The sequence below is a fragment of the Phascolarctos cinereus genome, unplaced genomic scaffold, assembly GCF_003287225.1.
Source record: "Phascolarctos cinereus isolate Bilbo 61053 unplaced genomic scaffold, phaCin_HiC Scaffold_1;HRSCAF=81, whole genome shotgun sequence".
Classification (NCBI taxonomy): domain Eukaryota; kingdom Metazoa; phylum Chordata; class Mammalia; order Diprotodontia; family Phascolarctidae; genus Phascolarctos; species Phascolarctos cinereus.
In genome coordinates this window covers 135,406,811-135,423,135 of record NW_027555514.1, presented here as the reverse complement: position 1 = coordinate 135,423,135, position 16,325 = coordinate 135,406,811, and the positions used below count along the sequence as shown (strand labels likewise).

General features: G+C 35.2%; 1 protein-coding gene across 4 annotated transcripts in view; it reads right to left on the bottom strand.

The window, feature by feature from the left end:
- DOCK4 (dedicator of cytokinesis 4) overlaps positions 1-16,325 on the bottom strand; it is a 554,933-nt gene that overhangs the window by 315,837 nt on the left and 222,771 nt on the right. For all 4 annotated transcript variants that reach the window (XM_020984638.2, XM_020984640.2, XM_020984641.2 and 1 more), the window contains exons 2-4: positions 5,831-5,914; positions 4,488-4,528; positions 1,946-2,001 (exon numbers count right to left, since the gene is read on the bottom strand). In XM_020984638.2, the coding sequence (XP_020840297.1) occupies positions 1,946-2,001; positions 4,488-4,528; positions 5,831-5,914 (181 nt within the window). The remainder of the gene's footprint in view (positions 1-1,945; positions 2,002-4,487; positions 4,529-5,830; positions 5,915-16,325) is intronic.

Below are 16,325 nucleotides of genomic sequence, written 5' to 3'. Positions count from 1 at the left end.
GATATTATAGGAAATGTCTTTTTTGTGAAGTTCCAAGTGAGAAATCCTTGTTCAAGTTTAGTTTTGTTTTTTTTTAATTGTTTGCAGATGAAGGCTGTTGTTTCTTGTCACAAAGCAAAAACATGTAATTTTATGTCTCCCCATGTCCTCACTTAAAAAAAAAATCAACTGCCAGAATGATTAGAGCCAAGTTCACTGACTAAATGATAGTCATCAACTCATCTATGTGACCTAGGAACATCTACTATATCTGTTTCTTTTACATATAAAATCTCTCCTGCTTCAGTTCAAAGTGGAGTGTATACAGCACATCAGCCAGCTAGTCACCTCACCAAACTCTCTTGAAAGTAGGTGGGCAGGAATCATTAAAAAGAAAAATCCGCCAATTAAAATCTTAATTTTTTGCTTTCTTAGACATAAATTTATTAAAGAGGGAGAGTCAAAATTCAGAGCTGGAAGAGATTGTTAGACACCATCTTGCTCATTCCAGTCACTTCACAGATAAGGTGAGTAAGACCCGAGGAAGTAAAGTGATTTGCCAAAAGGCAACCCTTACTTAATAGTAGAAGAGGGACTGGAACTCAGGCCTCCTGACTCCTAGGTTAGCATGCTTTCCACAATAATACATTCTCTGTCCTAAGCAGGAAGGCCATTTCAGAAAAGGTCTTTTACAAATAGCATACAATATAAAAATATTTTTGTAAAGCAGACAAATGTCAAGAATATTATTTATGTATTACTTACATTCTACCTGAGAGAGTTATTCATCATCTTTCCTTTTTTGAAGGGGAAGGATAAGGTTGGACTACGACTTCACTGAAGTAGGGAGCTCCCATTGTGGCAATTACCTTATTCATGCAGACTGGCAATTCAACTGGAATTTAAAGTCTTAGACAGTCACATGAAGGCACTGAAAAACTACGTGACTGCCACATAGCCCTAAAGACAGTTCATGTCAGAAGAAAGACATGAACATAGGTCTTCTTTATTCCAAGGCCAACTCAATCCCATATGCTATGCTCTCATCCACACTTTATAGAGAGATTTGAGCCAGACATGGTTTAGTCATAATTAATGACAAAAGTAGACAAAAACTATACCTAGGGCTCACATTACTGCAAGATTCAACTAGTTCAATTGTCATTACTACTACAACTATTACTACTGCTACTGTTGCAACAACAATTAATAATGATGATGATGATAATAATAATAAATACAGCTTGGTGGAATCAGGAAGACCTGAGTTAAAAAACTGCCTCAGAAATGTACTAGATGTGAGACCTTGGACAAGTCACTTAACTTCTGTATGCCTCAGTTTCCTCAGCTATAAAAGCACCCACTTCCTGTGGTTGTTGTGGGAATCAAACGAGATAATATTTGAAAAGCACTGAACACAATATCTTGCACATACTAGCCGTTTAATAAATGCTAGCTATTATTAATATTAATAATCATTCTGCTGAAATCACAGTAGACCAAGCCTTGATTCTGGTTCCATCTACCACATTAACCATTTCAGTAGAAAATATCTAGTACCTTGCAATGTACATAATTTAAAAATACCACTTGCATAGGCAGGTAGGTGGTACAATGGACAGAGCATTGAACCTGGAGTTAGGAAGACCTGAATTCCAAGAGAGCCTTAGACACTACCTATGTGACATTGGACAACTTAGTTAACCACTGTCTGCCTCAGATGTCACAACTTGTAAAAATGGAGATAATAAAAACACCTACCTCCCATGGTTGTTGTAAGGATATTATCAGACAGTATTTCTATCTGATATATACATAGTATTGCAAACCTTAAAGCATTATATAAAAGATGTTATTATGATTGTTATATTTATTAATATTATCACTAATAATTTCTTCTTCATGCTAAATACAAAGCCTATAAAAGTTCCAAATCAGATCTTAAAAACTAAAACTCATTTCTTACCCTTTGTTCTTAACACATGCATTTTTCAAGTGAATGTAGCTGGAAGGAAATATACCCTGGAAGAGAAAAAATAGTTTTAATTAAGATTCCTCAAAGATCCTGCAGCCAGCTGCTTATGGTGAAGGCAGGATTGGTTTCCACAAGTCATATGAATAAAACCAGCCACAAGACAACAAAGCTACCATGAATGGGGGGGGGGGATCTAAAAATTGCTACCATGTAATCTATATAACCAGACTCTAGTCATTCCAGCTTAGTTGTTCTCATTTCAAATCCTTTTAATAATTACTAATTCTAAAATTTAGGTAAATATTTCAACAGAAATTAAAACTAAAGAATAAAGACTTTGAGAAAAAAATAATATTCAGATAGATTCAAAATATGAGATGACCAATTATTTTATACACAAGTTTTAACCCTCTATTTTAGAATGGAAAACTTCATATATTTTAGAGTATTTTACTGGAACACTTGATTTTCACCCTCCTAATCTAGCCCATCACTCCATTAGGAGGTACATTCAAACATGACTACTAGTCACTGAGGGCCACAAACAAATATACATACATACACATGTATACATGCATACAGAATGGGTTATGGCTAATATTTGCTGACAATGCAGTGTCAGCTAAGGCTTGTCATGCCACTACTGCTGACTAGTGCCCGGAAGCTATGTCAATGCACAGCTTTGTTTTGTTGACAACAAAGAGAAAACAAATGGGAAATGTCACAAGGAGAGAAAGAGAAGCAACTTTCTTGTCCATTAGAAGACTGAACTTCCTAAAGGTTTTTCAACTTGTCATCAAGTGACAAATTCAATGAAACATTCAGGCAAACAAATGCCAGTTGAATATTTTATCACTGAATTAAAAATAGAATCTTGAAAAGCACATTCAGTATTAGGAAATAGGTATAAAACAGTCACCAGTACCTCTTTCCCAACATTTGTCTTTATGTCAGTGTAACAGACTTAACAAAGAGAACTGGAAGAAACGACCTCATTTTTTTTAGATAGTGAAAAGATGGCAATTATCTGAATAGACTCTTTTTCATTTTTTTTTTCAAATAACCAATTAAAAATTGAAGCTCAATTTGCATTGGGTGGCAAATGATCAATGACAACTTTAGGTGAGTGTATAGTAGGAAATGAAGTGAGATAATGTTATGTTCCTTATGTTCTCTTTGCCTTCAGAGTAAGCTTTAAGAAATAAAATTACTAAGCAGAATTAGAAAAAAAATGGGGGGAAGAGTATATTTAAAGCAGGCATTTTATATTAAGATGAAAAATGCTATAAAGTTTACATACCAGTACTAATAATTAACTGGTCATTAAATGACAGATTGGAAAAAAGGGGAAATGTATTAGATTACAAAAATGGATAAAAGAAATTATACAGGGAGTAGGGGGAGAGGGGAGAAAGATCAGATGTAAAACAACACTTTGCAGTAGCAAAGAACTACAAAGTACATGTTCTTCATTTGGGGAAGGATAAACAAACAAGATAAACAAATGTAATGTAACACTGACTTATTTGATGAATACAGAGCAGCATGAGAAAACTTCTACAAACTGATACAAAGTGAAATAAACCAAATTAGAAAAAACAATGCCACAAAGACAATGTAAATGCAGAAACAATTGCTGTTGTTCAATTGCAAAACAATTGAAACTGAATGTATAACAGTGAAGTATAACAGTGAAGCTTGTCTAAAAAGAGAAGGCTTTGCTCTCTCCTCCTACCTTTACCCTACCGCAAGTCATTCATCTCTGCAAAACTTCTTTGAAGTTTTTGTTTATGTTGATTATAGCTATTGATATTTACCATGTTAAATATTAACATATCTTAGCATTATTATTAAAATAGTTTTGACCTTGTGGACTCCCTGAATTGGGAGGGGGTACCACACTTTGAGAACCACTAGACTACAAAATCTAGCACTGCAGTAGTGACATTTATTATCCAATTTCTAATAAGGATTCATATAAATCTATAAAGGATAATGAACCTCAATTTTTGTCACTGCTATCAGGAATGAGGCTTTCCTACATTTTTATCTCCACGATCCAGGAGATCTCTTCCATCTGTGCCGTGGAATAAAACTTAAAGGAAAAAAAAATATAGGTATAGATATATATATATATATATATATATATATATATACATTTCCCTCACCAATATGTCTGACAAGTCATACCAAAAGTATTTTTTCATGGTAAAAAATATTTAGCTGATATTAACTTTTTAATGCACTCCCCAGCTCTTCTTTTGGTTTCTAGAAATCTAACATGTTAGTAATTATGTCTATGCATAATGAGCTTATTAAGGTCCCCAAGATCAATCCACAAGATCCACATAGGATTAACATTTGGTCACCATCCTAAAATATAATCCAAGTTCAAAGGAGTTTTAAAAATTATTTAAATCTCCATTATTGTTGTCATGTACAGTCCCCACTATCTCAACCACACACATAATTCAAATAAAAGTATTTTTGTTAAAAAATGCTTAGGACTAGAGTTAGAAACAAGTGTTTTTACCTTGATATTTGGGTTTTTTAAGGCAAATCCTCTGTACCAGCCTGTGGAGAAATAATTATATTTTGATAAACCAAAAGAATGAAAAGAATAATAACTCTCTCTGTCCTTACCAATGGGGAGATAGTCTACATATATAAATAAAACATATAAAAGTATGAGACTTACTAAAATGTAATAAATTAAATCCTGGGAATCACTAATCTAAATATAACCTGTGTTAACAAAAGTCTACAAATAAATGAAAATTAATTATAATCATATTTAAAGTCTTTTGTTTTTAAAGAACTTTTGACTTTAAAGTACCCATGTCTCACTTGGAAATCTGGTCAAGAAAGTGGAAAGAATTTAAGAGCCCTCCAAAGTTTCTCTTTATATTGTAATATGGAATAGTATTATGTCCTTAGCAGGATTTCTACTTCCAGTGTAGAAATTCAGCAATTTTGTTAGAATGTGGAGAGTTGCCTGGGGGAACTGAGGTGAAGTGACATCGTGGTCCTGGTCATAGACCTAATATATGTTAGAAACTGGACTTGAACTTAGGTCTTCTCAACTCCTATTGAATTTAGTCATTTTCCTTAGCAAAGATTATTCAAGTCGTGTAAATGTGAATCTAAGTACTAGTGAGCTATATTACAATAAAGCTTTCCTTCATTAGAAAATTTCTTAAGGAAATCATCTTAGAAGGAAATTAGATATAAACTTTTCATTTGCCAGTGTCGTATAACAGTTTTTTATGCACACGAACATAACTGTCTGACAATTTAGATATCCACATACCATATAAATGAAGAATTTTCAGGTTAGTTCACAAAATAAAGCAAGCAGTTTACACCATTGCTGTAAATATTTTCTTGTGTTCAGATATGAAAGTTTTAGGTAGAAAGAATACTGAACTAGTAGGTTGGAGACAAGGGCTCTAACCTCATGTTGGACAGCAACTAGCAAGTTATTTTTATAACCTTTTTGTAACCATCTCCTCATCTATACAATGAAGAGACTACTACATAAGATTTTTAAGCACTAATCTTCTAGGATACCATAAATGGCATCCAATCTGACATACTGAGTCATGCACACTGTCAGAGTAGCACTTCTTAACATTAGCAAAAATGAAGAAGAAATAATAAAAGTGACAAATTTTAAAAATCACAAATTGTAATTGATTTTTACTTTCTCTGATGTTATATACACAGGGGGAAAAATCTCTAACTAAGTGTTAGACCTATAAAACTTAACCAGGCATTAGTTTTGTGTTTAGGAAAAAGTTCATAAATGTTACATAGTACAAAATGAAATCACAATCCATGTCAGCCCAAATCAATTGTGACCAACAGCACACTTACCATCACATTTCTCCAGGATCTGAACTGTGTCTCCAATTTCCAATGATAGGCCATATGGGACTGTTCCTCGAAAACTGGCAATCACTGTAAAAGATAATTCATAACACATCATCTAATCTTCCAATTTAAAAAGAAAGGCATACCATTTGTTGTTAAATGTTTATAAACTAGAGAATGGGAATGAGTTTATAAGCACTTAGATAATAAGCAACTTTGAAGACACATTTTAAATATTTGTATTTTGTAGGGAAATTATGTATAAACAACTTGCTCTAATTTATAGACTCAATAACATGCTTTTCAAAAACACATTTCAAAAGAATCAATGATGTTCCCATGGGCTTTATAAGTGAGGATATCAACTGAACTATATTGTTTGGTATATTTGTTAAAAGAATCTATGGTCCTGACTCCTAAGCAGTTCTATGATAGTACCAGTCAGGATGAGTGGCCCAAAATTGATCCTGTGAAATAATCAGGGATTGGGTTTTGTAAAAAATGAAATAGCAATATCCAGCAACTGGCTGTTAGGGTAAAATCTGGGGAAGAAGAACAGAAGAAAAAAAATGTGGCACAGAGGATACCAGTCTCATTGGTTTACCTCAGGATATTTAGAGCCAGAATGAAAGAAAATGACTTATTTTAACAGTCAGAAAGGAGGCAAACATAAAGAAGATAGAAAATATGGCTAAACACAGCAAAGGATGAGGAAAATACCCAAGTGTCATAAGATCACTCTACAAATAGCTTTTATCTACCTATGGTGAAAAAAAAAATCCAAAATATCTGAAGAACTATCAGGTCCAAGAACACAGGTGACCTTAGTAGCCACCAAATCTAACTGCCTTATTTTACAGATTCAAAAATTAGGCACAGATTGCTAAAATGATTTACTGAAGGTTATTTTCATAGAGTGGGCAGATAAGTGGCACAGGGGATAGAATGCCAGGCCTGGAGTAGAGACAACTGGACTTCAAATTCAGCCTCAGACACTTATTAGCTGTGTGACCCTGGGCATGTCACTTAACTCTGTATGCCTCTGTTTCCTCATCTGGAGAAGGAAATGGCAAACCACTCCAGTATCTCTGCCAAGAAAACCTCAAAATAGGGTCAAGAAGAGTAGAAATAATTGAACAGTAACAACACCAAAAAAAGGATAAGCCTGAGGCTAATTACTACTAGAATTCCCTAGCCTCTGGCAAATCTGTTCCCCTTCTTCATTCTCATAACTCATGTCTCAACAGGAACCAAAGCCTCTAGGTCAGAGACTAAGGGTAGGTTCCTGGCTGGGGACTGCTCACTCCCCACCTCCATCAGGAGAGATCTCTTCATTTGTTTGGCTATCAGCTCCACTCCTTGCATGGGTAGAACACTGGGGTTGGCATCAGGAAGACTCATGTTCATCAGTTCAAATCCAGCCTCAAACACTTACTAGCTGAGTGACTCTGGGTAAATCACTTAATCTCTGTTTGCCTTAACCCACGGGAGAAAGACATGGCAAACAAGTCCAGTATCTTTGCCAAGAAAATCCTAAATTGGGTCATGAAGAGTCAGTCAGACACAGCTGAAATGACTGAACAACAATAATAAATTTCATAGAAATTATCATTGTCATAATTTGAACACAGGTCTTTTAATCCAACTCTCAATGCTCTTTCTTCTATGCCACACTACCTGGATTTAAAAAAGATAAAAACTGACTTTTGTCATTTTATTCTGAATGTTCAATGTTATAAGCGAAACTTAAAAATACAAATCATTGTTTGTCCTCCAAGGTGGAAATACTAGTCCCTCCACAAATGATAAATTGGGCAAATAAAAATGTTCCAACAACCAACTCAAGAGAACTGTCAAGTCCATTTATGAATTTGAACTAAAATTAACACCAGGAATTAGAACACAATACTCAAACACATGAGAGTTAAATCAAGAGGAAACAGATCTAGCAAGACTACCAAATGAAAATAATTTAGGGAAACATTGGGTTATGATGTCATGTCTTTCAGCTGTAACCAGAAATACCCAGAATTGCCTAATGTTGCCGAATATTTTTGTCAAAATATAGTCTTTTTGTTGAGGAGAAAAATGAAGACAAATTTCCACTTTGTGGCAGACTATCTCATATGATTTTTCCCCTAAAAATTTCTCATATGTGGGGCCAGTGTTATAAAAACAAACATAAAATTCACTTCAGATTGACTTCAAAAAATTCTTATTTAGAATTCACCTCACTGAACAAAGGACAGTTCCATGAAAACCAAAGAATGCCATTGTGGTGAGAAGCTGAAAGAATGTAGGAAGTGCAATCTGAGAAACTGAGTTCAAATCTTGATCCTTCCATTTATTACCTGTTGACTTTGGGCAATCAGTAAACCAAGAGACATTTACTAAGGACCTACTATGTGATAGGCAATATGCTAGATGATGGATGAAGAGACAAAAATAAAGTAGTCCTTTTCCTCAAGGAGAATCAATGCGTACTTACAAAATCATGTAAAAATAAATCAAAGGTTATTTGGCACTGGGGATTGCTGGAGGTTGAGGAGAGGCCTTATGAAGAAGACAACACTTAAGCTGAGCTTTGAGGGAAATGAGGGGGGTAAGAATACATTCTAAAAATAGAAGATAGATTGAACAAAGATACTGAGAGGAAGACAGAATAGTGCCATGTGTGAAGAACTGTGAGAAATTATACTGGTTGGACCACAGAAGGAATGAAAGTGAGTAGAGTAACACAGAGCAAGGCTAGAATGGTAGGTTGCCAAAGGATTTTGCATTTGATCCTAGAGGTAGTAGGGAGCTATCAAAGTTTATTTAGAAGAGGAGTGACACAGTCAGACCTGTGTTTTTTAAAAAAATCACTTTGGCATCTGTGTGGAAAATGAAATGGACAGAGGAGAGATTCAACCGAGTCAGAGAGATAAATACGGAGATTACCATACTATTCTAGAATGTTGGCAATGGGAGTAATACAGTGAAAAAGCAGAAAATTCCCTAGGGTGCAGGTCATGTGAGTAGACGGAAAGGGGACATATTATGAAAGTAGAGTCAACAAAAACTAGCAACAAATTGGGGAAGCAGCAATTAAACTCTCTGTACCTCATTTTCCTCATTTGTAAAATTAACATGTTGGAATAAATTACATCTCTGGCTCCTTTCAGCTATCATGAACTTCTCAGAGGACAGGAAGTAAACTACCAATCATTACAAATCAGTTTTATTATGGAAGGTTTGAGTTCCATGCATGTATCTAACACAATCCTATGCATAGGCATAGGCCTACTCATATATGATGGCAAATTTCAAAAATAAAGCCCTACCCACATCCCAAAAAACGCATGAGTCTAAGACCCCTCCTGCTGAATCCACTTGAGCATGACACAACTTGGTATTCATAGCTGGCAGATATTCAGGACTTCACATGGATACCTGACCCCTCAGCAAAATAAAGGAATGGGAAAAGACAATGAAAAAATGGTATGAGGGTTATAGGAGTTTATCCCCATCCATAAGACAGGGAATTCAATGACCTTAGTGAACATGTTGGTCAGTGAACTCTTGAGAGTATGGCCAGGATGACCAATAGCAATGTTAAATGAGCCTATATTACAACTAGTGAACATATATTTATTGTTCTTCAGTCAGTTCAGTCTTGTCTGACTCTGAAAGAGTCATGACCCCATTTGGGGTTTTAATGACAAAGATCCTGGAGTGGTTTGCCACTTCTTTCTCTGGCTCATTTCACAGATAAGAAACTAAAGCAAACAGGGTGAAGTGACTTGCCCAGCGTCACACAGCTAGTACGTGTCTGAGGCTGGAGTTGAGTTTTCCTCCAAGCTCAGTGCTCCATTCACTGCATCAAGATATACATTTGTTGAACTGGAGTGAAAGCAACACACTTCTAGAAGTTATCCAACACATTGGCTTTGGTCTGTATACCCATGAATGGCAATGGGCATACAAAGGATCAAAGTGACTTTATTGCAACTAGACACTCAGTTTGAAGCCAGTGTAAGAAGCCCTGAGATGCCAGCTCCAAGACAGAAGAGGAAGTACAAAGAAGAAGGTAGTTCTAAGCAAAAGGTCAGTGGATCTGAAGCTAAGTCTTTCCCCTAGATCATAATTGCTCATGTTTGCAGGAGAACATAATCTACTCAGAGAAGTGGGGTAAGGAAAGGGCAAGAAGTACTAAAGAAAAAACAAGATAACATAAGCTCCAATAAAGGCTCAGATAATATTTCCAACAATCTACTCTCATTTCATTTGTCATTGTCAGAGTGAGTCTTAAAGTCTTCCTAGTAAATCCCCTTGCCAGTCTAGAAGTATGTTGCAATAAAAAAAAAAAGCTACAGAATAAACTGAATTTTATGCTCTGTTTCATTGTGAAATAGTAGTTTCCTTTTTGTAGAAGAAATACCAATTCTCATTTCATAGCTCCCAAATGTACATCTTTCAAAGAAAGATGATCTAAGCCAGGCAAACTATCACAGGATTTTAGTTTACTTTTCATTTTTTAATATATACTATATGCTTTCTTTGATAGCTATAAAAAGAAAGATCAGAAAGTAATTAACTCATAAATACAATTAGGAGTAATTAAGGGACAATGAAGTACTTGAACAGTTATTCAATGCTCATGGTTGGGTCATGATAATATAATAAAAATTATAATATAATCAAAATTGATCTACAGTTTTAATGCCATATGAATAAAATCACCTAATGAACTATGTCATAAAACTAAAACCAGTAACAAAATTAGTTGTAAGGAATAAAAGTTCTGTAATCTCAAAGGGAATAATGAGAAAAATTGTTGTTGTTTGTCCTTCGTTCTCAAAGAGGACCATGATACCGGGAAGGTGATGCCATGACTTGCAAGTGAATTGGATTTAAGTGAGGAGGAATGTGCAAAGTCACCAGTGTCACTTTCTCCTCTGAAGCCATCTGGGTCCAGTGGCAAGATACAGATCAGGATGACTGGAGATCATTCCCAATGAGAAAAAAAAATATGAATGAAGGTAATACAGTATTGTCAAACCTTAAAATGTATTGTAAAACAGAAGTCATAAATTGTATTTGGTGTTGGTTAGAAAACAAAAAAAAAGCAAATCAGTGGAACAAAAGTCAAAGGGAGAAAATTTATAGCTGTACTCTTTATAGCAGCAAAAAAAAAAAACTGGAAACAAAAGGGCTGCCCATCATTAAAGAAATGGTGGGGGGAAAAACACAGTTGTATATTAATGTAATGTAACAATATGGTGTAATAAGAACTGGTTAATGTGAGGAATTCAAATAAATGTGGGGAGACTTACATGAAATAAACACATACACACACACACACACACACACACACACACACACACACACACACACACACACACTGACTAAAACAATGTAAATAGAGAAATCCCTAACTCAAAAAATCCCTAATCTCAAACTCTTGAGTAGCTAAAATACCAGCAACAGTCTCAGAGAAAATATAAAGAAATATAGCTCTCTTCTCATGACAGAGAGAGGGAGGGAACTAAAAGAACTGAATATTATCACCTAGAGGCAGTAAGACTGGCTAGAGAGCTGGATTTGGAATTTATACTCTCTTAAAATTTGAATCCTACACCATAAATTAGCTGTGTGACTCTGGGCAAGTCAAAACCTCCATCTGCCTCAGTTAATTCATCTGAAAAAATGGAGATAGTAGCAACACCTACCTCACAGGGTTGTTGTCAGGCTTACTGAGACTGTGCATGTAAAATGTTTCAAAAATCCTGCTGCTCAAGTACCAACTCTAATGTTTTTGTTTAATTACTACTCTTTGTCACAAGAAAGAGTTCCAGTGGTGGCAGGAGTATATCCTATACCCCCAACCCCTTCAAACTTATTGCAATGTAAAAGTATGAAAAACTAATTTTTAAAATGGGCAACATAAGCGGAAGCTCTGTTTTTGCCGCTAAAGGCTTGATAGAAACCTTCAATTGCATAGGAAAATTACACATAGTTTTATTCATCTCTTCCCATTCTCCCCATTTATTTCCTGTGGATTAATAAACATTTCAATAAACCTAATTTAAAGTGAAGTGTTTAAAAATCTGAGATCAACTATTCCCTCACATTTCCATTATATTTTTGAATGGTATTTCATAAATGTCCACTATTATCATTTGCTATGATATTCATTTAAATATAGAGAATGCTGATTACCAACATATTAAAAGTGAATAGCTTTGAGCAAGCTAGGAAGGCATACAATATTTTGCAACTATTTCCTAACCAAAACCAAAGAAACAGAGAGAGAGAAAGAGAGAGAGATCATCATCACTACCCTATCATTCAAAGGTTCAAAGGCACATTCACTTTCTATTCTTTAAAAGAACTAAACTTTTGAGTGAAAAAGCTACATACTTAAAAAGCAGCAATTTAATACCTTTCTGAGTCTCAGTTTCCTCATCAGTAAAATTGAGATAATATCTTTGTTACCTATCTTGAAAGACAGCTATAAAAATAAAAGCATGCAAATGTAAAACTCCTTTCTTTATAAAGCTTAAATATAAATGTCAGTTTGTACCAGGACTCTATGATGTTCAAAAATCTAAATTAACTAACAAAACTTGTATAAAAGTGCTGATTCAATGCAAGATAAATCACTGTTCCAAATTGGTGAATGCTATTCATGATTACTAAAAATGTTCCGTGTATTTAGGATCTATATCTACCTGGCATTTCCAACTTTAATTATCACTAATTATTGACATATTTATATAACACTTTGAAGTTTATAAAGCATTATATTCACAAGAAACCTGTGAAAGTATTATTATGCACATTTTACAGATGAGATAATTGTTCTGATAGACTTATTTAGCTCATGATCATATAGCAACTGTCTAAGATGAAATTTGAACCCAGAACTCCTAAGTTCTAGTCACTACAGCAGGTGGCTTCTCACCTATTACATGAAGAGAACTCAATTTGGTCCTAGGAGAAGTATGAAGTTTTAATAAAAGATAACCAATGCCTTCATGGAAATTATCATCTTCAAGGTTCTAGGGAATAAAAGTTGAGTACGCTCTATTCTTGTTCTCTAGGGATTTATCATCTAAAATGGAAAGCAACTTTAAATATATTATCTTTCATATGTGTGGCATTACCTTGATTATAACAAACCCCTAAACCATGTTGAATCTCCACGAAGAAATACATATTTAATCACTACACCAGATAGATGAAAATGGATGAAAAAAATGGATGAAAAATACCTATCATTCATACTACAGCAGGCACTTGATCAACATCCCATAGATCCTGGAACAGACAGGATAATTACACAATTACAGTCCAGAGTTAAACAGGAAGAAGAGAGTGGTATAGATTGCTTCTGAGAAATTGTGAAACTCATTTAATAACCTCAAGTTTCTCACATGAGAAAAACACCATTTTCTAAATACTAGCATTCTATCAGCTGCAGTATGGCAGCAAGATATCAGAACAAAGAATAAAAAAAATCAATATCAGAGAAGACACTGAGAGCACATGGAAAGTGTGCCATATAACTAACAATGGAGTATACTACTCAACAGAGCATACCGTATAATTAACAAGAAATCGAGAAGAAGTACAGGAGTAAAAGCGGTCATCAAGTAATTGTATGATAAGAAGTAAAGATGTACTTGTACTGTGGTGAGTTCAAAGGAAGATATGTAGAGAGTCAGGTTTCTCCACTGTTATCCCAATGTGTGTGGGGGGGGGATCAAGGAAGGAATAAGAAGTTTTGAATAAACTCCTCATGGCACAGTTATTGGAGGGTGTGGACAAGAGTTACTTAAGACAGGGAATCAATGATGGGTTGTGACCTGTATCATTGGATGGCATTTCCAAATCTAGATTAAAGACTTATTCAAATGTTAATCTATTACATGCAGTGATAATGTTACTAATTAGCCTCTTAATAGGAAAGTCAGTATTTTATTTATTTTAATTTTCATTATTCCTGTTTTATACAGTCTTATACACTGAAAGTTAATTTGTTAAATTATATATGTTATTTAAAGCACATTCTCTCATATAAATGATTTATTCGTTTTGTTGTTGATCACACATAAAGTGCCTCTCTTCAATGCCCACCTCTGTTAATAGAACTTAGATTTTGTACAGCTGTACTGTCATGAAACAATACCAATTTTAAAACAGCACTGAAGAGGAAATCATTTTCTTTTGAATACTGATGCTTGAGAAAAGGCAACATTAATTGGAGGAGGATTAGAAGGCAAGTGAGACTTTCGTGGAAATTCTTGAATGGACCTTTGGATGTATCTCATGGTTTAATGGCTCTGGTTTTTTATTATGTCAAATTTAACTTCAAAATAGATGGCTTTTCTTTTGCTTAATAGAGCTGTCTCCCTAACATTTGCTCCTATATCTCAGTAAAAATTAGGATGCCTGGGGTTTATAAGGGGAATTAAGTGAGAAGTAGACTTTTTTATGGTGTTACTGGACAAGGGTTAAGAAATAACATAGTGTAGTGGATAGAGAACCAGTCTAAGAGCCAGAAAGACTTGGTTTTAGGTCCCACCCCTGATACATAATGGTTATGCAATCCTAAGCAAGGCAATGAACCTCTCAGTGACGTTAAGTTGGAGAAAAGGTGCCAAGTTACATTGGTAGATAGAATTTCCTCACCAGGAAATATTCTCTACTAATAAAATCCCAGGTCTAGCCTCTATCCTACCTATTCTACTGGACAAGGGTTGGAAAAGATAGGAAAAAGGAACACATTTCAGGAAATGTGTATTGTGTTGCCAGAAGGGGCGAAAAAACCCTATTTTAACTATAATTAATAGAGGCTAGAGGAGAAAGAAGGAGCAACAGCACGTATCAAATACTCTGGAAGAAAGGAGGCCAGGGAGTACTGAGGCATCAGACAGTGTCCTTTCTGATAGCTATCAACAGAGTAAGGGGGTAGATGTGTGGGGAGGGAAGAAGAACCACCAGCTTTGGATGGGAAAGGGAGAACTGGGGAACAGTAGCTATTCTATGCAACAAGGTTCACAACGCAGTCCTTCTGAACAGAAGACACTTCTGTGGCAGAGGGAGAATGGTGCAATGGGAAGAGAACTGCACTCGGTTGGGTTCATCCTTCAGTTCCATTATTTATTAGCAGTCTAATTTCATTATGATTCAATTTCAGTAAGTGTGTACCATGTGTCAAGCACTATGACTGGGGATGCAAAGACAAAATAAAACAAACAATGCTCCACTGTGGAATGGAGGTGGGACAATAAAGACACAAACCTCAGGCAAGTCATCTGACCTCTCTGAACCTCAGTTTCTTCATCTGTACAACATGTTACCAGTTGCTCTCAAAAACAAGTTACAAGCATCAAATGAGAAAGCATATGAAACAAATTGTAAGCTGTAAAGCATTACAGTTACAGTATCATTTGAAGAAATGAATAAAAGTGTGAAATTACCTTTGGCCCTAATATTACCATGTTCTGATCCACTAAGTTGCCAGAAAGGCTTGATACAGTACAGTACAAAGAAAGGCAAATAGAAAGAAAAGCAAAATCTATAGGCTGTTATACCATTGTTAAAATGCTAAGCCAAACTCTGTATTCCTGCTGTACCTGACTTGGCCAAGGATAAACAACTAGTTTGTGGGGGCAGCTAGGTAACACAGGGGATAGAGCACTGGCCCTGGAGTCAGAAGGATCTGAGTTCGAATCCAGCATTCGACACTTGACACTTACTAGCTATGTGACCCTGGGCAAGTCACTTAATCCCGACTGCCTTGAAAAAAAAAAACACAAAAAATAGTTTGTGGTAGAGCCTTGTCTAAAACCCATGTCATCTGATAATCTACACAGTTCTCTTTCTAATGTACCATAATATGATATCATATACTGTGTCCCTGTGCTTTTTGATGGACAATAAAGGTCCTTGTGTAATTCCAGGTCATTTTCACACTGTATACATGAGACCCATTTGTCCTTCCACTTGAAATGTCCTCCCTCATCTCCTCTACCTCTTAGAACCCTTGGCTTCTTTCAAAACTTGAGTACAAAGACTGATGGTTATAATGAAGAATTTCAATTACATGTATTTCTCAGAACTTAGGTGAACCATAGAACATTCATCAACAAGTCAGGCCAAAAAGATGAGCACAGGAAGAGTTAAGCAACAAGATCACTTTCATCCTTTTTTTTTTTAACACTACTTATAAACCCCTGAGCTTTCTCCAAAGCACAGCTCAGATACCACATTTTCAGTTATTATCTCTCTCTCTCTCTCTCTCTCTCTCTCTCTCTCTCTCTCTCTCTCTCTCTCTCTCATGAAATTACTTTGTATGTACTTTGTATTTACTTATTTGTGTTTATCTCCTCTACAAATTGATACTTAATAAATGTTAAATTATTTAATAGAATTCTGTCTCTATCCCTTTGACTTTCTCTCCCCACTCTCCCTTTATTTTTTTCTCTCTCCTTGTGTGTATGACCTTGTA